The 24702-nt window shown below is 47.7% G+C and overlaps 14 protein-coding genes and 3 non-coding genes across 17 annotated transcripts, besides 2 other annotated features; 7 read left to right on the forward strand and 10 right to left on the reverse strand.

The window, feature by feature from the left end:
- Window positions 1-26: 26 nt before the first annotated feature.
- On the reverse strand, window positions 27-1895 carry SAC1 (phosphatidylinositol-3-phosphatase SAC1; the record flags this gene model as incomplete). The annotated part of the gene is made up of 1 exon (NM_210656.1): window positions 27-1895. One exon carries the CDS (start codon window positions 1893-1895, stop codon window positions 27-29), a length of 1869 nt encoding a protein of 622 aa, NP_985302.1.
- Window positions 1896-2122: 227 nt separating this feature from the next.
- On the forward strand, window positions 2123-4267 carry DOA1 (Doa1p; the record flags this gene model as incomplete). The annotated part of the gene is made up of 1 exon (NM_210657.2): window positions 2123-4267. The coding sequence occupies one exon, from the start codon at window positions 2123-2125 to the stop codon at window positions 4265-4267; it is 2145 nt and encodes a 714-aa protein (NP_985303.2).
- Window positions 4268-4392: 125 nt separating this feature from the next.
- YRA2 (Yra2p) lies at window positions 4393-5126 on the forward strand (the record flags this gene model as incomplete). The annotated part of the gene is made up of 2 exons (NM_210658.2): window positions 4393-4434; window positions 4578-5126. The coding sequence occupies 2 exons, from the start codon at window positions 4393-4395 to the stop codon at window positions 5124-5126; spliced, it is 591 nt and encodes a 196-aa protein (NP_985304.2).
- Window positions 5127-5389: 263 nt separating this feature from the next.
- Window positions 5390-6316, reverse strand: MIR1 (Mir1p; the record flags this gene model as incomplete). Its single annotated transcript, NM_210659.1, has 1 exon — window positions 5390-6316. One exon carries the CDS (start codon window positions 6314-6316, stop codon window positions 5390-5392), a length of 927 nt encoding a protein of 308 aa, NP_985305.1.
- A 695-nt stretch (window positions 6317-7011) lies between these two features.
- On the forward strand, window positions 7012-8079 carry AGOS_AER451W (NMT1/THI5 family protein; the record flags this gene model as incomplete). Its single annotated transcript, NM_210660.1, has 1 exon — window positions 7012-8079. The coding sequence occupies one exon, from the start codon at window positions 7012-7014 to the stop codon at window positions 8077-8079; it is 1068 nt and encodes a 355-aa protein (NP_985306.1).
- A 671-nt stretch (window positions 8080-8750) lies between these two features.
- On the reverse strand, window positions 8751-9719 carry AGOS_AER452C (lipase family protein; the record flags this gene model as incomplete). The annotated part of the gene is made up of 1 exon (NM_210661.2): window positions 8751-9719. One exon carries the CDS (start codon window positions 9717-9719, stop codon window positions 8751-8753), a length of 969 nt encoding a protein of 322 aa, NP_985307.1.
- A 798-nt stretch (window positions 9720-10517) lies between these two features.
- AGOS_AER453C (lipase family protein) lies at window positions 10518-11348 on the reverse strand (the record flags this gene model as incomplete). The annotated part of the gene is made up of 1 exon (NM_210662.1): window positions 10518-11348. The coding sequence occupies one exon, from the start codon at window positions 11346-11348 to the stop codon at window positions 10518-10520; it is 831 nt and encodes a 276-aa protein (NP_985308.1).
- Window positions 11349-13620: 2272 nt separating this feature from the next.
- Window positions 13621-14592, reverse strand: AGOS_AER454C (lipase family protein; the record flags this gene model as incomplete). Its single annotated transcript, NM_210663.1, has 1 exon — window positions 13621-14592. The coding sequence occupies one exon, from the start codon at window positions 14590-14592 to the stop codon at window positions 13621-13623; it is 972 nt and encodes a 323-aa protein (NP_985309.1).
- A 1555-nt stretch (window positions 14593-16147) lies between these two features.
- Window positions 16148-16417, reverse strand: AGOS_AER455CA (AER455C-Ap; the record flags this gene model as incomplete). Its single annotated transcript, NM_001355333.1, has 1 exon — window positions 16148-16417. The coding sequence occupies one exon, from the start codon at window positions 16415-16417 to the stop codon at window positions 16148-16150; it is 270 nt and encodes an 89-aa protein (NP_001342275.1).
- On the reverse strand, window positions 16398-16826 carry AGOS_AER455C (AER455Cp; the record flags this gene model as incomplete). Its single annotated transcript, NM_210664.1, has 1 exon — window positions 16398-16826. The coding sequence occupies one exon, from the start codon at window positions 16824-16826 to the stop codon at window positions 16398-16400; it is 429 nt and encodes a 142-aa protein (NP_985310.1).
- A 103-nt stretch (window positions 16827-16929) lies between these two features.
- Window positions 16930-17238, forward strand: AGOS_AER456W (homeobox domain-containing protein; the record flags this gene model as incomplete). Its single annotated transcript, NM_210665.2, has 2 exons — window positions 16930-16992; window positions 17053-17238. 2 exons carry the CDS (start codon window positions 16930-16932, stop codon window positions 17236-17238), a joined length of 249 nt encoding a protein of 82 aa, NP_985311.2.
- Window positions 17239-17293: 55 nt separating this feature from the next.
- AGOS_AER457W (AER457Wp) lies at window positions 17294-17620 on the forward strand (the record flags this gene model as incomplete). The annotated part of the gene is made up of 1 exon (NM_210666.1): window positions 17294-17620. One exon carries the CDS (start codon window positions 17294-17296, stop codon window positions 17618-17620), a length of 327 nt encoding a protein of 108 aa, NP_985312.1.
- Window positions 17621-17641: 21 nt separating this feature from the next.
- AGOS_AER458C (AER458Cp) lies at window positions 17642-18595 on the reverse strand (the record flags this gene model as incomplete). Its single annotated transcript, NM_210667.2, has 2 exons — window positions 17642-18221; window positions 18483-18595. The coding sequence occupies 2 exons, from the start codon at window positions 18593-18595 to the stop codon at window positions 17642-17644; spliced, it is 693 nt and encodes a 230-aa protein (NP_985313.2).
- A 764-nt stretch (window positions 18596-19359) lies between these two features.
- AGOS_AER459W (Hsp20/alpha crystallin family protein) lies at window positions 19360-19872 on the forward strand (the record flags this gene model as incomplete). Its single annotated transcript, NM_210668.1, has 1 exon — window positions 19360-19872. The coding sequence occupies one exon, from the start codon at window positions 19360-19362 to the stop codon at window positions 19870-19872; it is 513 nt and encodes a 170-aa protein (NP_985314.1).
- A 440-nt stretch (window positions 19873-20312) lies between these two features.
- On the forward strand, window positions 20313-20386 carry AGOS_t0127. The gene has a single exon. It is a non-coding gene; the product is annotated as a tRNA-Val (tRNA).
- Window positions 20387-20468: 82 nt separating this feature from the next.
- AGOS_t0128 lies at window positions 20469-20519 on the reverse strand. Its single transcript has one exon. It is a non-coding gene; the product is annotated as a tRNA-Ala (tRNA).
- A 161-nt stretch (window positions 20520-20680) lies between these two features.
- AGOS_t0129 lies at window positions 20681-20770 on the reverse strand. Its single transcript is given in 2 exon segments — window positions 20681-20724; window positions 20734-20770. It is a non-coding gene; the product is annotated as a tRNA-Leu (tRNA).
- A 91-nt stretch (window positions 20771-20861) lies between these two features.
- Window positions 20862-24277: a telomere (Chromosome V right subtelomeric sequence. Shares some sequence similarity with other subtelomeric regions.).
- Window positions 24278-24702: a telomere (Chromosome V right end terminal telomere repeat. Composed of an estimated 20 copies of a 24 base repeat unit, and occasionally sequence varients of this repeat.).

The following is a 24702-nucleotide window of genomic DNA, read 5'->3' on the forward strand; positions in this document are numbered from 1 at the left end:
GTGTGATAGCAAAAAGCGACAAGCGACTAGTCGCGCTTCAGTAGAGGAGGTTTAACAAAGTGTGAACTTGGTCTGTATTGAATTCCTTTGAATACCTGTTCTTTGTTGTGGGTCTGCACAGCAACGACGAATCCAAGATCGGTCAGTTTCGGCCAGTTGACGTACTGCATTCCGTTAATGAAAATGACACGAAGGGCGAATAGTGCTACCAATGATGAGCCAATGAAAAACTGTAGGTTCTTGCGGTTCAAGAAATGACCCTTTGGGAAGAAAACCGTGGCGGCTATCACGGTCAGCGCAGCATAGATGATAGTTGGCAAGAGCTGGATAAATAGAGGTCTCTTGTCAATGAACGGAGAGGGTACAGAAGTGTGGTAGGGCCTGAAGTTTCCTAAGAACAAATCATAACTGTCTTGCCTTGGTCCGTCGGTGCAGTTGTTCTGATAGTACCGAGACACAGAATTGACGAAATCTTGGAAAGCCCCCATGTAGGTGCGCTTGCCGGTACGTGTGAAGTCTGTCTTCAGCGCGCCAGTTCCAGAATAAGCCTTGCTGATGGCATCCGCGTTATCAGCCCAAAAGTTTTGGAACTCATTGAGCAGTGTGGAGTCCTCCTTCCATGAAACACCTGCAGGGAGTACCGAGGCGTTCTCCAATTGCTGCTGGAGCACCCACCCCGCCAATACTGATTGCACGACGTTCGTTCTGTCCAGGCAGTCCATGCAGTTGGTACGGACGACGGACTTCTGCTTGGAAACAACAGTTTCCGTGTCACCTTCTGCACTCGTAACCTTGTGGAATACATCCATGCTGTCCAGTCCCATCTGCCGTAGTTGCTCGACTAGCACGTTGATCCGATGCCACTGCATTTTGCGGCACTCATGATGGAAGTCAAAGTAGACGTAGTGCAAGTGCGGGTCATTCAGCGTTGCGACAGAACTCTCGTAGGATTCCTTGACCGGCAACTCATAGCCCTTCTGGTTTACCAGGTTCACCAGGTAGTTATCGCCGTACAGCTTCTTCTGCTCTGAAAAGTGCTTGGCGCAGGCATCTAGAGAACCCGTGTCGCTCAACATCAGATCAGGCTTGTACTTCAGGTTGTTGACTTCCGCCCAGTAGACTGGCACGGAGCCTCTGGTCTGCAGGAACGAGATCCAGTGTGTACGGCCAGAGTCGCGCTGGGGCACCAGCAGTACCTGCTCCGTCTCGTTGAAGTTCGCAACATTCCCGTCCGCATCAGCACCGCGCCTGAAGTATCTTGTACCCGCCCTGAATCTGCTCCGGCGCGTGATCAGACCCACACTAACTGGCGTACTCTGCAACACAGTGTCTACCACTTTGACGTAGCCGTAGATTAGCGGCAGAACGAACTCGTTCGCCAGAGCGTTTTCCTCCGCCAGGTTTCGCAGCGGCTCTGTGGCATAGTAGTTCCAGAAGAACCGCGTGTCTGCAGTGCGCCACGAGGCTGGCCCCAACCCTTCGTTGCGCTGCACAGAGTGCGTCAAGTCATACGTGTACGAATAGTACAGCGTTGCCTTCGCGAGGTGGTCGCGCAGTAGCGCAAGATACTGGTTGTCCTCTGCAGATGGCCGGATACTGGTGTTGACCAGCACCAAAGAGTGCGCCGTCACTTTGAAAAGAGAATGGGCACCCAGGTTTCCCACCACCTCCACGCGGTCCGCCGTTAGCACCACGCGACTATTGCGCAAATGTAATATCCCGATCAGGCCTGCGATCTTGCGAGTTTCTCCATCTTTAGGGAAGTTGCTGGGGTCTACGAGTGTCACGCCCGAATCGTGATGCGAGATAGACAACACCGCTTCACTCTGGGAAGTAGTAGATGGCTTGAAAAGCAGGCTGTCGCCCACTCTGGTGTACAAAAGCGGTCCCGGCATGAGGTCTGTCACTTGGTAGCTGGTGTTTGAGTCTGTGGAATCCAGTATTAGGCTACGCGTTTATACATCACTAAGAAATAGGCCAGCTTGGTATCAAATCCATTTGCGCCGCGCGGACAAGCTGGGCATTCTAGGCAAAGGGTGGCTGATTTAATGTTCAAAAGAGGCGCGCCAGGCAGAAAAGATCTCTTATTGGGTGGCGAGGTAGCGTAAGTAAACTAGTGTTGATGGCTGTGGGCTGTAAGATGTACGAGCTAAGCAGCTCGTTGCTCGGGCATAGTATGGATGTGAAAAGTGTCGTGGCAATAAGTGACACTCAGATAGCGAGTGGTTCGCGCGACGGAACGGTTCGTGTATGGACGCGAGACACTTCAGATTCCCGATTATGGTCAGGGGCCATTCTGCACTCAACAGAAAGGTACGTCAACGCAGTATGCTACGAAGAGAATGAACAACTGGTCTTCTTCGGGGGCCAAGAGGCAGTGATTGGCGCAGTATCTCCGCTGGTGTTAGAAGTACAAGATGCGAGCTATCTACTGGCCGGGCACAGTGGTAACGTCTGCGCGCTAGAAGCTCGCGATGGGCAATTGGTGAGCAGTAGTTGGGACCAGACTGCGAGGGTGTGGCGCGAAGGCACGGAGGAACGCGCACTGAGTGGACATAACGCTACTGTGTGGCACGCTCTTGCGTTGGGGTATGACAGGTTTCTAACGGCGTCTGCAGACAAGACGATCAAGTTGTGGGATGGCGCGCGAGACCTGGCGACCTACAATGTGCACACGGACGTGGTGCGTCATCTGGCATTGGCGCCAGACGGCCACCACTTCGCTAGCTGCTCGAATGATGGCTCAGTTAAGGTCCATACGCTCGACGGCAAGACGGTGCGTACATTTGATGGCCATGAGAGCTTTGTGTACTGCGTCAAGTACTTACCGGACGGTGGGCTTGTGAGTTGTGGTGAAGACAAGACGGTGCGAGTGTGGGACATGTCGGGGCACGTTCGGCAAGTGATCCGGCTCTGCGCAACATCACTATGGAGCCTGGACGTCCTGCCCAATGGAGATATTGTTGTTGGCGGCAGTGATGGTAAAATTCTAATATTCACGGTGGATCCAGCTCGCGTCGCGCCTGTTGAGGAACTAGAGCAACTGCGTGAGGCAGTGGCGTCAACTGCGATCAATGCCAAAGTGATCGATTTCGATGAGTCCAAACTCTCTCCCTACGAGACAATACAGGCACCAGGTAAGTCAGAGGGCCAGGTGGTTGTTGTCAAAGCACCATCTGGCGTTATCGAAGCACATCAATTCTCCGGAGGACAATGGGCAAAGGTTGGTGATGTTGTGGGCTCTTCCGGAAGTGATCTGAAGACCGAGTTCCAGGGCAAAATGTACGACTATGTCTTTGACGTGGACATTCAGGACGGTGCGCCGCCATTGAAACTAGCTTTGAATGCCAATGACAATCCATACGATGCGGCAGATAAGTTTATTGCTCAAAATGACTTACCGGTAAGCTACAAGAACCAGGTCGTGGAGTTCATTCTAAAGAATTCCCAAGGGCTAACTTTGGAGCAGCAGGGTCCTTCTGATAGAGCTCGACAGTCAGCATCTGGGCCTGCTAGGCGGATATTGCCCGTAACAGTATATCTCTCCCTTGATAGCTTCAACCCAGATGCCCTTTTTAAAGGCATAACAAAGCTGAATACGGCAGAAAACCGATTTGATGACAAAGACCTCGCGGCTATCGCTACGGCACTACTGGACGTTCCCTCGAACTACGAGTTACTCTTTGCAAATGCAAATATTATTCACTCTTCTTGGACTACAAAGATTCCTGCATATGATCTGATGCGTCTGTTGGTCCGGTACCTACCGAGCGCCGATGGGATCAGCGCATTTGTCGATAGTGGCTTTGATTCGAAAAATCCGATCATTACCATGCTGACTATACGTCTACTGACCAACGCCTTTGCAAACAAAGACTGGGGCGTTAACCTAATGTCGTCTGCGCCAATGTATAACTCGATATTTGGGTTGATTGATGCAGACCACCCAACTTGTCCTCCTAAGCAACAGTCATCACTGGCCGTAGCAATAGCTACCCTAATATACAACTACTCAGTGTTGGTAGTAAAAGAGAACAACCATGACATCCTAGCAATTGTTGCAGAGGTTCTAAACAACAAATACGGCTCCTCTTCCTTTATCCTGCGGAACGAGGAGGCCGCATACAGACTCCTTGTTGCTTACGGAAACTTAAGTACTGTGGAAGGCACCTTCGCACAGTTTGCTCCTTCTATCTCATGGATAAGGAAGCTGAAGAGCCAGTATGGCCACATATCGAAATTCCAGGATATTTTAAATGATATTTAAAGAAAGGTGTACGTATATATCCTATTTCTTTCGATCGCTGTCCCGAGGCCTTCCGGAAAAATGGTGAAAACTTCGCTCTTGACACACAGCCTTTGCCCTTCAAACAGGATAGTTTGGAAGGGACAATGTCTGTTGACGAACACTTGAACCAGGGTACTGGTGAGAAAGTATGAACATCTTTTTCTCCTCGATACCAAACTTCATCGGATACTAACGGCAAAAAGACACACCGCACTACTACCGTAAGTGATACATGACCCACCGCAAGGTTACTTGAGCGTGAGTATTAACGATTACATTGTTATTATAGCAATATCGCCGTCGAGACTTACGTAATGGACTAGCTTCACGCATGGGTCTGGGGGAAAGCACGTATCGGGCGCGAGAGTACGGCCCCTCGCGCCGCTCACGTTTCAGGGACCGGCGAGACGCAAGGCCTCCTCCGCCTACACATCAGAGAGTGCGTTTTTTAAACATTCCCCTTGATGTGAGCGACTATGAGATTGACGACCTTTTAAAGGACCTACCCAAACCATTGTATAGCAAATTTTACGATCACGAGGATAGCCGCAGCGCCGTGTTTGAGTTCGAGGACCACAGCATCTTGGACAAGTGCGTCGAACTTTACAATGGCCTCGAGCTACATGGTGCGAAGATAACAGTGGAAATTTTTGAACAGCAGGGAAGGTTCGCTGACAGTACAAGGACAAACCGCTCTACAGATCACGTTGAGAAAGAAGCCGGCTTCAAAACAGGTCGGCCACGTGGGAAAGCTCGGGCAACCAAGAAGGAGAAGCCGCCACAGCCCACGCTGGAAGACCTTGATGCTGAATTAGATGCCTATATGAATGGGAACTGATAAACCGACTGGCAACACTCACATGGAGTTCCTCCGTAGCCAGGTCGGAGAATCACAGTAGAGCTCGAATATTTAGTTTGTGAGTAAAAAAGATATGTACAGTTCGTACCAAAATGGTGACTCGGCAGCAAAGCTCAATACTCACCCGTCAGTCATTATCACCTTAAGGAACAAAATCTATCTCATTCTTCAAACGGGTAGTTGCATGCCTGATCAGATCACTAGCAGCATGCCCACACCGGTAGAACGGTTGAAAGATCTGCTTAGTGGCCCTTGCCGATCTCAACGGCAGGACCGCAGCCCAAGGACTGCTTCAACTTGCCGTAGATACCGAACTGCAACGAGGTCAAGGTACCAACCATCACGAGACGAGTAGGCAAGCCGGCAAAAGAACCGACGAAACCTAGCTGCTTGGCCAATTGCATCAATAGGCCGAAGGTGGACTGACCTGGAGCCTTCTTGGTCTTGTTGACCTTGGACAACAAAGTGTCGGCAGGCTGGGAAATCACAGCAGCAGCTAAACCAGCAGTCAAACCAGCTAGCAAGTTAATACCAGTGGCAGCAGTGGTGCTCAAGTTCTCCTTGCTGCCAGCAAGACCGAAGTAGGCGTTCGCGGCGTGCTCGAAAACGACAAACTTAGCGATGTTGTATGGAATCTGCTTGAACAAAATTGGGGTGAAACCGTTGTAGAAAGAACCGATACCCTCCTCTTTAAGGATACGTGCAAAGCCGCCAACAAGACCGTTGGCGAAAGTAGGCTGCGAGACAAGTCTGATTCTCGTGGCCTCCAACGGACATAGTGCGATGTCCGCGAAAAACTCGGCGATCGCGGCAGAACCGATGTAGATAGGAGTACGGTACTGGCAGGCGGTCTCGTAGCCTAGAGCGTCCACGAACGCCTTCTTGAACACTTCGTAACCCCCGAACTTGAACGCACCCTGCATAGAGTAGCCTAGCAGAGTTGGGCCAAACCCGGTCAACAGCGCGGCGGCACCCTCCTCACCGACGATCTTGCGGAAAGACCCTACCATACCGCTGCTGTACTTAAGAGGCTCGAGCTGGATTCTGGTCTTGACCACGTCGATTGGAACCATCGCAGAGTGCGTGGCACCGCAACCGATGGCACCAGCCAAGGCAAACTTGGCGTAGTCCGACAGCGAGTAGTTAGGAACTTGATATGATGTCGACATCTATATTAGCTGTGAAGCTCGAGAAGTGCTGAACTATCACTAAGTCTACTTCAAAAACAGCCGGTAGTAGCGCACCTGACCGCCCACTAAAAATCTCGCAATTTATACATCAAAAATTTTCATGCCGATGGCGACCCGTATACTGCAAGGACATTAGCCAGATCGAAGGCATGTAGTCTACAGGCTGCCTCTATAACACAATGCACGAAATTTAAAAAGCAACGAAGTAAAATGGACGATACCATTGGTCGAGGAGAAGGGGAACTTTAAAGCACGCACTCAGATTCTCCGGAAGACGGAAGGCTCCGAACAGCTCAGGCTGGACATGCGCAGCTATGAGGTAAGACGGGGGTTGAATATGTAGCACGTGATCACATGTTTTCCCCAGAGAGGGACCTGGCGTTGAGAGAGCGATGGGCCGTTATACCACTGAGCCCTATTAGTTGCTGGATTTGTGTTTCCAGCAGCTGCGCATGGGGCCGGATTCCGTCAAGTGTGATTCCGCAGATGTTGGTTTTGGCTCGATAAGTGCATAAGGAAGCTGCTCTGTTAGTACATGTCACATAGGAGGCTTCCGCATTGGCGCATGGCATCCAGTGGCGGGCTTGTGGCGCGACGGGTATTCCAGTAGCCGTCTGCGAACCGTATTCAATCATCTTTGGCCCAGCGGTATATAAAGCGGCTGATGAGCCTGGATGCAATGGGGTGTAGCTGCGGAGACTGCACCGAAGATGTCTAGCAAAGTTTCATTCCTATTGAATTGGCAGCCTGCGCCATACCACATTGCGATTTTTCTAGCCCAGTCCAAGGGCTACTTTCAGCAGGAGGGTGTGGACATTGCGCTGCTCGAGCCCACGAACCCGTCCGACGTGACGGAGTTGATCGGTGCGGGCAAGGTTGACATGGGCCTAAAGGCGATGATCCATACGCTGGCCGCTAAGGCACGTGGTTTCCCGGTCACTTCTGTTGCATCGCTGCTGGATGAGCCGTTCACCGGGGTTCTGTACCTGCGTGGCAACGGAGTCACAGATACTTTCAGCTCTCTCAAGGGGAAGCGTGTCGGATATGTCGGTGAGTTCGGTAAGATCCAACTAGATGAGCTGACCAAGTACCATGGTATGTCCCCCGAAGACTATAAAGCAGTCCGGTGTGGTATGAATGTCGCCAAGCATATCATCCAGGGTAAAATTGACGCTGGGATTGGTATTGAGTGCATGCAGCAGGTGGAGCTAGAGGAGTATTGCAGAACCTCTGGTCGGTCTGTAGAGGACGCGCGGATGATGCGCATTGACCAACTGGCATGTTTGGGCTGTTGCTGCTTCTGCACTATTCTATACATATGCAATGATGAATTTTTGGCGGCTAATCCTGACAAGGTCCGTTCTTTCCTCCGTGCAGTCAAGAGGTCCACGGAGTTTGTTTTGAACGAACCTGAGCAAGCGTGGAGAGAGTACCTGGTGCTCAAACCACAGTTGAACAACGAGCTTTCCTACAAGCAGTATCAGCGCTGTTACGCGTATTTCTCTTCCTGTTTGTACAACGTCCACAGGGACTGGCGCAAGGTGACCGGTTACGGAAAACGACTGGGTGTGCTACCTCCCGGATATGTGGCTAATTATACAAATGATTATCTTGCTTGGGAAGAGCCCGAAGAAGTTGCGGATCCACTTGAAGCGCAACGTTTAATGGCGGTCCATCAAGAGAACTGTAGGGACATGGGGGGTTTCAAGAGGTTGGATCTTGCTAAACTGCAGCGCAGCTGAACTTCACCAAAGTGGCTGCAGACATTCCGTCAGCGTTCCGGATTGGCTTTTGAGGTTAAGAATAAGCTGGATGGGAATATCAGTCATCTAAAGTATTATTTTCAACTTCTTTTATGATAAGACCGATATAGTTATATGAAGTGTTTTGTCTAAATCTCAAATCTGTACGTTATAGTATAGTTATGAGGCTGCTTGACGAGCAGTGTAATTACTTGCTTGCTTTAAGTACAAGTTATGTTTCATAGTCATTCCTATGAGCTATTTATTACCTTAATATGTGTAACTTCAAATCAAGCGAGCCAGTTTTCAAGAGAAATGGTTTGATTATATCAGTTAACTTGTCGTTAAACAAATTAGTTGAGTCAAGAAAACATTTAAATCGTACGATTGAGTCTTCAGCCATCAAGCTCTCCCTATAAAGGCTTGAAGCAACTAGAACTTGCCGATTATTACTTATTGGCCTTACTGTGTAATTTCCTTTATTCGACTCTCCGTAGCGATGCAGCAGAAGTGATATAGTCTACAATGTCCGACGCTCCCCATGTAAGGTATAAAAAATTTGCACATTCAAGTAGAAGATTATTTGAGAATTTCACATAGAAAATATAATAAGGAAGCTAGATATTGTATGGAGGAATGCGCATTTTATCGCCTTTTTTCTACAGATACGGCTACCTTCCGTCAAGGCTTTGTGAATCAGGTAAACAAGGCGGTCCCATACGTCTCAAATAGTTCACGTGCACTGGAACGCGCAATAGGTCTAGAAATCTCCCATTTAGTAGGATATCCGATATAATCTCCTTTAGGTGCGGCTTGGCGCCCTCAAATGTTACCGCCTCTTTTGCTGGATGAAAAGTGCCGTCATCCCTGATTGTAAACTGCACACCAGCTTGATTAAAAATGGGCCCTGGTGGTACAAGGGGCACAATGTCAAATGCCTGGACCACCCTGTAGAACGCATTATGAGGGGTCTCATTGTTATTGACTCTCTTCGCAATTTCTTCCGACTGGAAGAGCTCGTCAACCCACTTGTTCATCTCTTTGTTGCCCACTCTCATTCCTCCAAATGTGGTAACACGCGGTTTGTAGCCCATTAATTGCATCTCAATACCCATCAAATAAGCATAGCCACCACCAAGCGAAAGTCCAGTGACTATGACCTCGTAGTCGGGATGTGCATCATATACTGACTTAAATTCCGAATAAACCTCATGAAATGTCAGTTTAAATTGATCGTAGACCGCAATATGGACAAGACAATTACCCGGGCACTTTCCTGCACCACTAGCGGGCTCATATGGAACAGGAGGAAAAGAAAAGTCTACAATCCAGTCAAAAACAGTGACAGATCCCCTGTATATTATTGAAATTTGCTTAGCTGTGTGGTTGACTGCAATCATACTGGTGCAGGATATTTGACCGCGTAGAATATCCGTGTGGAAAACCTTCACAAGATCTAAGCCCTGTTTTTCCATATAATACTGGCCGTTATGGAATGGGTCCGAGAGGAACAGTTTTTCCACGCAGTATATAGTATTTGAAAGATATGAATCGTACTCCAACGTCCTAAACATCTCATCGGAATAACAGTATATTGGAGTGGTAAAAAATACCACTAACGCCCACACCGAGAACCACATGGTTATGGATTAAACTTCTGGTGAGGAGTCCCGTGTGGGAGGAAGGGAATCCAAAGCCCAAATCAATACGGTATAAGAAGGAAGCTATATAGTCTATAGAAAATAGATCCCTGTAGTTGTAAGATGCAGTAAGATATTGCTATGAGTTTACCCCAACATATACATACCAAAATTGGCCGATATTGATATGGAATTAAACACTCCCTCAGATCCGCATAGATATTTTATTGACTTATTTTCTGTATAGAAAATACTAGGCTGTATTAATATGGCGGCGGTGTATGGACGTTTTCAAAAAAATACAGCATCGTGGCTGCCATTTTGGCTTTTATTGGAGCAAAATATCCTCAAAGCTTTCTACTAGGGTATAAAACTCTCAATTTGTGTTTCTAGTTCCCCAATTTACGAATTCACATAATGGCATGCTGCAAACGACATAGTCGTCCTAATAAAATCACACTTATTTAGTAACTACTTTAAAACAGACATTGCACCTAGAAAATTTTAGGAAGTACTAAATAAAGCCAAACTTACACCCGGACTTGTGGATATTCCTAGTTAGAGATGTTACAACTTTGTAGTTATCCCGTTGAACCTGTCTTTTGATTTTGGCATAATTATAAAACTATTCGATTTCAAGCAATATCAACATTCGGAATAGCTTTTAACAAAATATTGTACATAATACCAGCAAAGCGTTACAGCTCTTATTATGACGTACTTCTTGTCGACATAAGCTGTCATATTGGTTGCTTTGTGGTCGTAGGAAGCATATTTAATAGTTCCAAGGATCCCTTGTCAATGCCATCTTCCATCCAGAGATGAACTATCAGGCAAGCAGGGCCACCCCTGGCGTCTGAAATAATTGAGATGCACAATGGTACGAAGAACATCCAAGAGTCTTCCTGAGAGTACATATTCAGAGAAAAAATCCTTCAAAGGCTGCTTAGCCCCTTCAAATGTGATATCCTTCTTTTCGGGGAAAAACGTTTCATCATTTCTGATTTTGAATTCGACTCCAGAACGAGTGAATGTTGGCCCCGCTGGTATCATGGATACAATGTCCCATTCCTGCATAACCACATAAAATGCGTTCCTGGGCATCTCATTATTTCTGATTCTTCTCGATACGTCTTCCGACTGAAATATATCATCCACCCAATCGTTAAAGTCCTTATTGCCTATACGCAATGATCCAAAGGCGCAAACATGAGGCTTGTAGCCCAGAAGTTGCAACTCAATACCCATAAAGTGAGCATAGCCGCCACCTAAGGAAAGACCAGTAACTATCACCTCATAATCCGGATGTGTGTCTTTTAGCGGCTTAAAAACAGCATAAATATCCTTAAATGCTTTTTTAAATTGATCGTAGACGCCAGTGTGCGTGAGACAGTTCCCTGGGCACTTTGCAGCTCCACTGACGGGCTGATAGGGGGTAGGAGCGAGAATGAATGGAATAGGGGTGGATAGAACATCGATAATCCAATCCTGTATCACTGTAGATCCTCTAAAAATAATGGCAATTTGTTTGGCTGTGTCATTTTTTGTGATCATACTCGTGCATGAAATTTCGCCTCTTAGCATATCTGGATGAAAGACCTTTACAACGTCCAGCCCCTGTCTCTGCATAAAATATTGACCTGTATGAAAGGGATCTAGGACAAACTGTTTTTCCACGCAAAATATAGAATTGCTGAGATAGGCGTCATATCTTAGCCAATCAAGTATGGCTTCGTTATAACAGTACGCGGAAGATATTAATGTTATTAGTAGGGGCCTTCGAGATCCGAGTTTTCATCCCAGTTATGCGCGCCTCAGAACTATATTGTAAACTTTTTTGCCTTGGTTGCTTTGAATTGAGTTAAAATCTCACCCGGTAGATATGTGTTATATACAAGACATACTGCTGTGATTAAAACCTCCAGCTTAATCGGAGTGAACAGTTTGTTTTTCTTTGTTTGTTTTTTTGGATATGAGTATAGAAAGAGATCAATTCTTTATCCTTCATGAGAGCACGTGTCCCTTCGTAACTACGCTTACTGAGTTTAGATACATTCAACAAATCCCCTTCCAAATTGATATATTGGGGCATCCCTTAAGCCGTTGTAGGCCATTTTATTTTTACAATAGTATGCTGCAAATTTTCACGGTTATCAGAAATTCCAGCTATCAAATTGCTGTTTTTCATAGCCTAGGCCCTGTTTTCCCGAATCTTACAAGAAAATCAGTTGAAGTTCTTTCTTAAAGCTGTCTCCAATCCCCCGCTTTGATTAGTGGTTCAGCACGGTATTTGCGTAGGCGCATATAAAGGAATTAATGCGCTCCAAATAAATCACAACAGGAATATGGCTCAAAACCAAGATTAGGCGCGTAACACCTGTTTCGAGCCATATATTCTACTATATGGCATATTGGCTGATACACACCCGGAATTACTGTAACTAAAGCACTTGATTGCATTTAATCCATTTAAAATAATATTATGCGGTGACACATACTATCTGAGAAAAGCAACAGTTTACACTAATTCAAACCTTCTCTCCCCAACCAAGGGTAATATAACTAGATAAGTACTAGATGAATAAAAAATGTAAATCTTGGATTAGGCTCTTTTAAAGACTAGCCGGATATCATTTCATTTGTTAATATGCTTCTTTATTATGATAATGCAATAAACCCCATGGTTATTGCGCTTACAGCTTCCGCGCGTATATCTGATCAAGCTTTGAACTTCGGCCAAAAACTTTAAACAATAGGAATATCATTCTAGTTCTGATCTATTTCCCCGCATGGAGACAATATTGTGCTGCAAAAAAGGGGGACAGCTTGCCTTATTAGTATATTATGTAATATACCCCATAACAGCGTAACACAGCCTAGAAATGGTTGTAAAAAACAAAATATTCAATACTAGTACCATTGGTTGCGTCCTGCTTGCAAATGGGTTTTAGACCAGCTTTATATATGTTCTGATATATTGAACATAATATTACTGTGTATGGCCATACACCTAATCACCAACTGTAAATAATTTTGTTGTCGACTAGCAGGGGAGGAACCGGGACAAAAGAAGTGAATTACAATAGCTTACGGAGTAGCTTAAAAAAATTTCGTTGTTCACGACCTCTGAGGCTAATCATTGATGTGTGGCTTGGCTCCATCGAAGGTTTCTCGAAACCAGAACATTTATTGTTAGACAATAGTTGGAACTAGTATACAGTTATAGTCAAAGCATTTCTGCTGGAATTTCCCAGTCCTGCGATCTGACTCCTATAAGAAACAGTGATGTATAATAAATTTATAATTCAGTCTAAAATGTTGTCGCCCTCTTAGTATTTTCCCGATCTTCTAGAAAAGTGTTGCCTGCTGCGATAATTTTTGAAAGATAATTGGCCGCAAAGGAAACCCGGATTGAAGATTTTTACCACATTCGTTCACTGTCTTTGAATGTGCCTAATATCTTCGAGAAATAAACGCCAATCCCAAATTTGTAACTTTATAGTCCTGTTTTGCAACTGGGAATTGTTCTGAGTACTCAGAGATGTCTAGCCCATGAGTAATATAATAGGTGGCTGCAACTATGTGTCTGTACGTAATTAAAAATGGTGATTTGTAAAACTGCTAAAATCGCACAGGTAGTCAGCAAATTTGGCGCTAGCTCTTGCAGTCATCTTGAGATGAGGTATGGGCTTTTGTTTAAGTAAACCTGTTCTAAATGGCAGCATAATAGCCACGGTATTTTAGCATCACGTGCCTTACTTTAAAACTTCCTGGCTAATTCTCGTAGAGAGCGACAAGCACAATGGCCGTGAAAAATACACATGCACGATCTGCGCAGATGTTCCATACATATACTATGAGTTGAAACAGATTTTTGCCATAAACTTACATATAAAAAAATTCAACGGCCAGTGCCATCAATGCTGACGCTATCTTGGAAGCAAGGGATTGCCAGGCGTCTGAAATACTTTACATGAGAACCCGCACGTAATAAGTCTAACATCCTTCCCGAGAGTAAGATATTGGTTATTATTTCCCTGAGAGGAGGGTTTGCTCCTTCAAACGTGACAGCAGATTTTGGAGCCCAGAATGAAGAGTCATCTCTGATTGTAAATTGCACACCGGCATGTGTATATGCAGGACCTGGTGGGACAAGTGGTACAATATCAAACTCCTGAACTACTCTGTAGAATGCATTTCTTGGACTCTCATTGTTTCTGACCCTCTTCGCAACTTCTTCAGAGTTGAAGAGACCATCGATCCACTTGTTAACGTCGGCGCCGCCAATCCTCATCCCTCCATATGTAACCACAAGTGGTTTGTATCCCAACAATTGCAGCTCAATTGCCATCAAGTACGCGTATCCCCCGCCTAGAGAATGGCCAGTTATAATTACCTCATAGTCTGGATGAGCATCATGTACTGGCTTAAACGCGGAATAGATATCGTTGTACGCCAACTTAAATTGCTCATATACGCCCGAGTGTACAAAGCAATCTCCCGTACACTTTCCAGCGCCACTAAGTGGCTGGTATGGAACCCCAGGAAAAATGAAATCCACAATCCAATCTTGAATTGTTACCGACCCTCTAAATATGATCGAAATCTGCTTAGCCGTGTCATTTATTGCTATCATGCTATAACAGGAAAACTGCCCGCGGGTCATGTCCGGATCAAAAACTTTAACTACGTTGAGTCCCTGTTGTTCCATGTACCACTTACCGTCATGAAAAGGGTCAGTGAGTATTAAAGTATTCACGCAGTAAACGCTGTTAGTGAGATATGACACATATTTCAATGTATCAAACATCTCATCAGAGAAAGAATGGACATGAAGGAAAAAAGGCAGTAGAAGAAGTAAAAATTTGAACATCTTCAATTATGGGCTAAATCTTGACCCAAGACGGTGTTCTATGCAATTGCCTCACTGTGTCCAAACACAATCCTTCGCTATTTGATCTATATATATGGGGACCTGTGAAAATATGCAGGAAATTATTGCTATTAAGGTGTGTATAAATTGATCGCTTTAACCCCAAGTTAATAAACGTATGTCACACACATGGCCGCAGTAATACTGCAACAAAGTCGATATGTCCTAAAGTTTCTGTTCTGATGGTGAGTATATCTTGTATAGTATGTATTATGTTGGTTTCTCGGCAGTGCTACTTAAGAACCGTACGGACTTCTGATCACGACAGAATAAAGTTGGAGATATATGTAACTTTACCTATTTGGCAGAGTGTATGCAGCCAAAACCAGAAAAAAAAAAAAACTTTTTTGCGAGCTCATCGACTGCGCGTGCGTTCTGAATGCAACCATTGCTTCTAGAATCCAATTTTATTTTTTCTTCCCGAACTTTCATGTGCGATTTCCGTCGGTAGGCAAATTTAAGGTTGGTTGTACCTTATAAATTGCCACAAGTACCTGAGCGTATATTTGCCTAGTAATCTGAATGTCTTGGGGACTTTTCCAACTTAAGATTTTATGGCAGAAAACGGGCAATATCCGTTAGTTGGGAACTCTAAATGCCATTATTGACGCTCCTTAGTCTTCTATCTTTGAGGACTTTGTTAGAGCTCACAGGTATACGATACCTATGTGACACAGTTACCGGCAGGTGAACATACAATAAGTTCTAAACCGTTAATTAAAAATGCTAGCATACTATCCGAGATATTTCTAAAATCCAATGGATAAATAGGCGCCTATATTTATTAACTATCGTCCATATGTTAGTGTGTTTAAAAGTAGCCGACAAGTAGTAAGATGATTGGGTACTTATATAGCGTTTGCTCTTGATTTAACTATGTCACGACGATGATAGAAAACATATTTGTTTGCTTGTACTCTCTACACCTCATCTATCTTCCATTATTTTTGCCTAAACATTACACTCGTATTAGTTAACGCGTACGAGACCCACCACAATTTAGCAGCAGTGCTAAAAAATAGTTTTGCTTGACTGAAGCATATACACATGTCCTTCCTTTTAAAGATATGCAATACGTTTTATATCTTGTCTGACACTTTAGAGCTAAAGTAGCGGCTTACCCTAACTACCAAAAATTGAATAAATCAGCATTATGGAAGGAATCCTTAGCTGCGGCGTTTGGTATCACTTAGTACGGTGCTAACATCAGCGACGCAGACGCCTGGCGCGGAAGTGACGGGTAGCCGGGTGGGCCTCGCATAAAGCAAGGAGTTGCGTATGTGGAACAGAGCACGTATGGTGGCACTAGGATAGTACATGTATAACGGTGAGCTGTTGCCAAGCGGCACGGGCACTGACGCGCGCGCGACACTGGCGCCGCGGATGACACTGGCGCCGCGGATGACACTGGCGCCGCGGATGACACTGGCGCCGCGGATGACACTGACGGGGTCACACTGACGCGGCCAGTGACACGGACACAGCACGATGCAAATTACGTAGACGCATGGATGGCATCATTTAGGTCTAAATTCTCGTGAAACTTGTGGAGCTCAGAAAGGAGCCGTTGGTCGTTGCCGTCACGTTCACAATTGAGGATTGCGTTGAGGGTTGCCACGTTGTCGGGGCGGGCCAAATAAGCGTTGGAATCGGGGAATTTGGATAAAATATCTTTACCAACAATCTTCCTGCCTCTGATATGGTTGAGGGATTGGAATTCGGCGGTGGGGCCGGAGTAACGAACTTTACAGGGAACTAAAAACATCTTCAATCCTTGAAAAACGACCACATAACATTTTCACTTTTTTTTTCTGCTGCCGCCTTTTTATCACGCGGGGCTGGGGGTGCAGGGAGCGTGCGATGACGCGGAATGCTTCGGCGTCGGTGAGGGCAGCAGCAGGGGAGTGGTTGTGCTTGTGCCAGTTTTGCTCGAACTCGGCGAGAAGTTGGAAGTATTTTTGAAACTGGTCGGGTGAATGCTTCCATATGGCACTGACGATCTTGGATGAGGAGTTATGGAAAATTGTCCTCATGATGATAAACTTGTTTCTTGGTCTGCTTGGCTTCTTTGAACCTTCTACAAACTCATACTTTGGACAGCCAGCAGGCTTAAGAAAGTTGGACGAGTAGGTAGAAGTTCTCTTGGGTAACTGTAGGTTAATAGTTCTGGTCATGGTTGGTTGTGGTAGGAAGAAAGCAGCACGCTCCTTTTTCTTTTTTTTTTTTAAGTGAGACGAACTGAATCGAACCAATCTTTCCTCGCTCCCCACAACTCAAATGTCAAGTATTGAAGAAACAGCTCAAGCAATCCAGGCGATTTGCAGTGTTCTGCTAGGTGAAGTATGTGTGACGAGTCTCATTGTAATCCCAGCCTCTGCCTTACTAACAGGAGATAAACAGCGAAGAAGAACAGTGTTACCCAAGGAAACAAAGGAGTTCCTGGAAAGTGTGTTTGAAAGGAAGCGTTGTCCCAACGCCAAAGAAAGACGGGCAATTGCAGAGAAATGCGGGTTAACACCTATACAGATAAGAATATGGTTCACAAATAAGCGAATGCGTTCCAAGACGCGAGGTGCGCGCTTTTAAAAGGACAGCTGAAAATTTTCTCTGCTTACCTTCTACCTCACACCCCACCGCCACCATGTCTATCGAAAACCTCAAGTCGTTCGACCCCTTTGCTGACACCGGCGACGACGAAGCCTCCTCCTCCAACTACATCCACATCCGTATCCAGCAGAGAAACGGCAGAAAAACGTTGACCACCGTGCAGGGCATCCCCGAGGAGTACGACCTCAAGCGCATCTTGAAGGTCTTGCGGAAGGACTTTGGCTGCAACGGCAACATGGTCAAGGACGACGAGATGGGCGAGATCATCCAGTTGCAGGGCGACCAGAGAGCCAAGGTCTGCGAGTTCCTGATCACGCAGCTGGCGATCCCCAAGAAGAACATCAAGATCCACGGGTTCTAGGCGCTATGTACTTTGTGTAACTCAATACATATCCTCCTCCTCCTCCTCCTCCTCCTCCTCCTCCTCCACGTCCCTCTGCGCCTCCGCATAGTACCTCACACAGTACGGGAACAGCTCCTCGCTGAACAGCCTGGCCAGCTCGTCGCCGTTGGCAAACTCCTCGCCCGGCCGCTCGCCTGTCCACCGGAACCACGCAAAGAACGTCCCGTCGTAGCGCTTCGGCCACTCCATCTCCACCGCCGCGCTCCGCACTTCCCCGTCCTCCCCCACCGTGAACTGCTTCCTCACGCTCTGCGCCCGCAGCCTGCCCTCCACCTCCCCGAACTCCACCGTGATCGCAAAGTCCCACGCCCCGGCCCCCGCCCACTCCACCTCCACCCGCCGGATCGCCTCCACGTACCGCCAGTCCGCCGCCCGCACGTAGTTCGCGAACTCCCCGTGCTGCGTCAGCACGATCCCCCAGAACCCCGCGATCCCCTCGATCGCCTTGCTGCGCCGCGCGTACACCGGCCCCAGCCGCCGCTGCCGCTCCACCTCCAGCGCCCGCTCCTCCCGCTCCCGCTCCCGCTCGCACTCCGCAAGCGCCTCCAGCGCGCGCGCCCTGCTCCCGTTAGTCCCCTGCCCGCCATTTAGCGCGGGCCCTCGCCCTTACGTGGTTTACGGATGCAGCGTCCGCTTCGCGGCGCTGGCTTTGGTGTGTGGGTGGCTGCCGCCGGTGTTTCGGGATGCACAGACGTCCCGTGCCGCCCCTGCGCCAGCTCCCGCTCCCGCGGTGTACGGAGGTCTGCGCTAACCGAGCCCACTTGCCTGCCGCCAAGCCCAGCCCGTATGTACGGCGGTAGCAGCTTCAACGGTGGCTTACCGAAGCGCGGTGCACCCCCACCCCACGAAGCACGGGCGCTCACGGGCGCTCACGGGCGCTGCAGAGTGCGGACTGTAGGCAGGGTCACATCGATGCGGTGGAACCCACGGCATGCGGTAACAGCTCCTGCTGTGATATGCACGTTGGACGAACTAGTAGCATAAATGCTACTTCTACAGGACGTTCGCCTGATTTACCGCGTAGAATGGAGCCGAGGGCAGAGGCGAAGAACAAGAAGGCTAGGCGGCGACTTGGGCTTTCCTATGTAGCGCCGCATACCCCAATGGAAGACCTATCGGTAACCGGTAAGGCTAGCAAAACGAAAACAAGACCGAATACGGTAATAGCGGTACCTTAGTGCAGGAACGGGCCGCAGAACACGGCGGAGTTACAAGTCTCATTCCGGTACAAGCAGTCCGTCCAAGCTTATTCAGACGTGACACTGCTTGGAGCACAATAGACATTGCGCGTGAGTCTGACTTTACAGTCCTCACAAGCTGCTATTAAAGCTACAGTAGCCGTCGGATCGTATCCCATTGTGCGAAGAACGCCGCCGCGTGCGCCAGCCCAACAAACACCATCCGCGCGCGGATCCTATGCCAGCCACAGTCTCCGCCGAAGAGAGATGCTGACGCCGCAAAAGAATTGGTCTGGCGGCCGGGTGCGCCCTGCCACGTTGCAAGTGCAGATCACGTGATGCTCCCTGGTGCCAGAAAAATCTGTAACGTTCTAGCGTCAGCGTCAGCGCTCTTGTCCCGCGCAGTGGGGGGAGCGTCCAGCCGTATAAATACGCACAGCCCATCACAAGAGAGGCATCCGTCTTTGTGAGATCGCCAACCAGAGGATACCAGATAAGAGAACTATACCAGAGAGCAAAATGTCTTTTAACTCGCCATTTTTTGACTTCTTCGACGCCATCAACAACGAGGTCGCCAACTACAACAGGCTACTTGGTCGCGGGCCCAGCTCCTCCGCGGTGAACAAGCACGGCAAGAAGGACACCACGGACTGGCTCACGAATGCCAGGATCATTCCGCCCGTGGATGTCTTGGAACAGGAAAAGGACTACGAGGTGCACGTCAGTGTGCCGGGCATCGTGGACCAGGACAAGATCAGCATCGAGTTTCACAGCGACCGCGGAGAGCTAGTTATATCGGGCGAGGTGCCGACAAAGGAGACCGAGGAGAACAAGGACGGCTGGCGCGTGCGTGAGCGTGCCACTGGCAGCTTCCGACGTGTGGTCGGCTTGCCGGACAAGCCCGGCGTGGACGCAGAGCACATCACTGCGAACTACGAGCAGGGTGTGCTCACGTTGCGCGTGCCAAAGCTGGAGTCTCGCGAGAACCAGGCAGTCCGCAAGATCCAGGTTGGGCGTGGCAGCGCCAAGTAATCTGCGGCGCTTTGGTTGTTTTAGTATGGATTAGCATGGATAGGTATATATTAAAAAAACATTGACTGTCTTTACACAAGCATGCATGGCGTAGAACTTACATAATTGTCCCAATGTCGCTGCGCTTACCGGGCCTAGTGGGTACCGTATGGCACAGTAAATGATGCTTCTAGTTTTGATGTTGCGCTGCGAGTGTATTCCATTGTTCAGAGCAGCGATGACCTACCTTGATGCTATCCGGAAACGCAAGTAGGTACCAAGATTGCGTTCCTGGCTGCTGCAGATGGCGCGGATCGCCCTGTATATGGACGCACCTGGATTCAACGTTTATAAAATAAGTACGTGTGGGCGCCCCCCCTAGCACACGCCTAAAGAGTCGTCAGGCACGTGGTTTGCACCTGTTGAGTTGGTCGGTGTCGCGGCGTCCGTTCTTCAAGGTTGGTTTCGTGGTCTAGTCGGTTATGGCATCTGCTTAACACGCAGAACGTCCCCAGTTCGATCCTGGGCGAAATCAATTTTTTGCACCCGCGGCTAAAGTATCGCGCGGACTATCTCACCGCGCATGCACGTAAAAAACAGTAATGTGCACTGGAGAAAATCGAACTAATGACCTCTTCCTTGCAAAGAAAGCGTGCTAGCAACTCCGTCATTTGTCCGACCCTGGTGTCAGCTCTTCATTGAGCCACTGGAAATGTCTCAGCAGTGTAGCTCCCCTATTTTCACATTAGGCTGCGAATGTACTGACCTACTGCAAAAACCTGGAAGATCGTAGATAGTGACCAAGATATTACTATACTGCAAAAAGTAATGAGAGCTACGGGATTTGAACCCGCGCATCCGTAGATATCAGAGGGTTTTAAACCTAAATCTGACGCCTTAACCACTCGGCCAAACTCTCTTATATGCTTTTATATGAAAGGCGTGCAATACGTACGAGCAGGTTGGCCACGTGAACTGGCTGCCCAGGGTCAGAGCTGTATCCGCGAGTATCCCAAAACCCGTACAGTACGAAATACCCACACCAGTTTCGCGGTAATGTCAGTTAGCACTCGCCACGGTGATGACTGAACTCGCGGCTGGCACGATCAACAACGTAGGGCCCGAGCCTTCAGCAGAGGAGGATCGTATTATTCATATAAAATGCTCACACAAGCAAACATGGAGGCCAGGAAGGGCACCGTGGTCGGTGATCGGTGCTGCATCTGTCAGCAGGCGGCGAAGGTTGGTGTCAATGTACTAAATCCGGTGTTGTCCCAGTGCAGACACACATTGGCGTTGAGCTATACAGAAGCGACAGTCGCTCTCACACTTATCCATTTTGGGTCTGTGACACAAGCACTGTAAATAAATGGCAGTGCGAGCTACTGGTGTAGCTGGGTGAAACAATCATCGGAACTGCGCCCTTAGAGCGTACTGCATAATGCCACATAGTTGTCTTTCTTATTATTGACCTGTAACTATTGTAAATCACTGTCTTGGTCGGTGCCTGTGCAACTGCCTTCACTTATCCCTTCTTTTTTGTCAATTTCTTTCTTTCTCGGTGCCTGTAAAGTGATGCTCCTTGTAAAATGACATATGTTGCTTCAATAGGTATTCCAAAGTTAAAAATTCCAACATTTGCGTATTTCGTGATACAAAGGATCCATCCAACGCCAATAAAATAGACAATTTTTTGATCTAAAACAACAGTAGTTATGTGAATATCGGAACGTTCCCACTTTTTAGTATATGTTCCTATAGTGATGTTTTGGATACTTGGAATAAAAAGACGGTTATACTCTTCCAGGAAATAATAGGCTCCTTCAAATTATTCGTTACATAACTTTTATGAAGGGGTAGAATATATGATATGCCTGGGCAAAGTTACTAAAAATGCGAAGTCATTAAGAGTGTATCAGATGGGCCACTTTACTCTATCCTTATTATGACTCAGCATTTTGCCATCAAGCTTGCGGAAGGATATGAAATGTGGCATATAAAAGCACTCTATGTTATTTGTGGAATAGGTTTCTACATTGAATAGCCTAATAACCATCAGCAAGATAAAATTATCCAGTATTATTTGTTTGTTAACAGGTGCAAGCTCTATCCTTGCTTTGGAGCCGGCTTTGCAAGAGGAAATAGAGGGTGCAGAGCCAAAGCCTTATGATGGTGGCAATCCCAGTTAGGGGCAAGAACGTCAGCACGACTTTGGTGGATCGGGGCAAGAACGCAGACGCAGTGGCCGCGACGAGTACGGCTGGGGTCAGCGTAGGCGCGACTTTGGTGGATCGGGGCAAGAACGCAGACGCAGTGGCCGCGACGAGTACGGCTCGGGTCAGCGTAGGCGCGACTTTGGTGGCAATGGGGGTCAGACTCGTAGGCGCGTGCCTAATTATGAGCAGAGTCGCGAGCAGGCCCGGAAAATTGAAACTAGGCGCAACAATGATGAGGAATCTGAATTCAACTATCTCACTCAGATGAGCAAGCTTGATCTCGGCGCTGAGGATCTGCTGTATGAGCGCAGCTATGGTGGCGTTGACAGGGACTTGCAATATCGGGCTTATGGTGATGATTATGATGAAGATGACTTCGATTAAAGCCCCAGACGCAGTTTTGGCCATAATGATGAAAATTCACTGATCAGACTATAAAGTTGCTTTGGAAAATAAGTCATATTGGCGATGGACTCGTGGCAAGACACTTAGATACTTGAATTTCTTCAGTATTAAATGACATGACAACTATCCACAGTGAATTCTGAAAAATAAACATAAAAACAATAATCTTATGACCCATTTTCATGTAAACTGAATATAGACGATAGCAATACATTTTCTCTATATTTTGTACTCTGGAAGCTTCTGCGAGTGACTACCATTTGATGGCCACGTTTACCTCCTTCGTCAGCAGGTATCCAGGTACTTAAATTAATCACTTCACAGCACTAAATGTGGCTTTTATTCGGTTTTATTCCAAGAATACGGATCTCTGAGACACTTGAGCCCCTTAGTTTAGTTACAACAGTAGCTTCCGAAAGCTACGAATAATAGTTATAGATTTTCTGCTCTCACGTGATTCGCTTACATAAATAACCCGATAAAACCATGAGAAATATGTCCATGTAGCTGTGTGACGTATATATGGATAAGGCTGGGTAGGCCTCTAGCCATCTATTTGCCCGCTGTCTTTTGGTACAATAGCCCAACGAAAATCCGAGCGTACCTCTACGTGTGAATTTGTCAGATAAGAAAGATACCGAGCTCCTACAGCGCATAGGGAGCAGTGTAGCTGATGAGCCTGGGATTCACTGGCGATGGATAAGGCAGATATGCTGACCAAATGTCGGCCGACGGTATAAAAGGGGCCGGTGCGCAGTATTGGCCGCTCCTGGTTTTGAAGAGGTAAGCAATTACAAAGAACCATGAAAAGAATCCAAATTGTCGCTTTAACTGGAATGTTAGTCAGCAGCGTCTGGGCTGGTAATTGGCCTCAGGGGTGTATCGACTACTGGCGGCAAGAAGGGGAAAGTGAAGAATTTATTCAGAATCAGTGCTTCAGGTACTGGTGAACTGCGGAGAAACCGATGGCATTCCAACTATGTAGCGTTTAAAACAGTTCTATAGGTTATACTTATTATGAAAAACTATACTATATGAAAAACTAGATTTTCCAAGTGGAAAATGCCGTTTTAGGTTCAAGACTGATGTGGAACGAGGCTACAAAAACCCTCATGTCGTACTGGAATAGTGTACAGCTAGTAGTGGAGATTACAGGAGATAGCGTGGCGCGATATACTCTTGGGCAGGTATTTACCAGTGCGCTATTGGATATTGCGAAGACTCAAGCTCGGCAGTTTTAGTGGTCGCTGGAGCGGTCACGGCATCTTGTTGCAATTTGCCCCAGCCGGCGGTGCAAGGTCCCTTCTCGAAACAGCAGTCTGCCGTAACGGCTTTAGCTCACCGGCTTGTTTGTGATGGTACCACTCCGGACGATGCCTGTGCCACGTAACTTAAGAGTAGCACCGCAAGGGACTCCGGTGTCACGTAACTCCGCGTCAGCATGCGTGCTGTGCCTTCAAAACAGGGTAGTATTTACCACAGAAAACTCTGCACAACTACCTTCTAAGATAACTCACAGTGGCTTCTTGCCTTCAGACGAGTATCTGGTGTCTTAAGGTGTACGGGTGTATTGCTTCAATTGGGGCAGAAATAGGGTTTGCGACGTTCGCCCGACGAGAGGCAGAGATAGATACGAAGACAGACAGAGCCGTCCAGGAGGGGAGAGTAGGGCAGGCGGAAAGTCGGACGGGGGGACAGAGGCCGAGGTAGAACAAAGGCCGAGGCATCTAGAAGGGGCGACAAGGCAGATGCAGGGGCATGAGGGAAAGTCACGCGGGAGGGCATAGAATAGAGGCGCGCAACAGGTGGGTCTCTCAGCGGTGTGGTGTATGGGTCTCTCAGCGGTGTGGTGTATGGGTCTCTCAGCGGTGTGGTGTATGGGTCTCTCAGCGGTGTGGTGTATGGGTCTCTCAGCGGTGTGGTGTATGGGTCTCTCAGCGGTGTGGTGTATGGGTCTCTCAGCGGTGTGGTGTATGGGTCTCTCAGCGGTGTGGTGTATGGGTCTCTCAGCGGTGTGGTGTATGGGTCTCTCAGCGGTGTGGTGTATGGGTCTCTCAGCGGTGTGGTGTATGGGTCTCTCAGCGGTGTGGTGTATGGGTCTCTCAGCGGTGTGGTGTATGGGTCTCTCAGCGGTGTGGTGTATGGGTCTCTCAGCGGTGTGGTGTATGGGTCTCTCAGCGGTGTGGTGTATGGGTCTCTCAGCGGTGTGGTGTATGGGTCTCTCAGCGGT

This window comes from Eremothecium gossypii, chromosome V (genome assembly GCF_000091025.4).
Source record: "Eremothecium gossypii ATCC 10895 chromosome V, complete sequence".
In the NCBI taxonomy this organism is placed as follows: domain Eukaryota; kingdom Fungi; phylum Ascomycota; class Saccharomycetes; order Saccharomycetales; family Saccharomycetaceae; genus Eremothecium; species Eremothecium gossypii.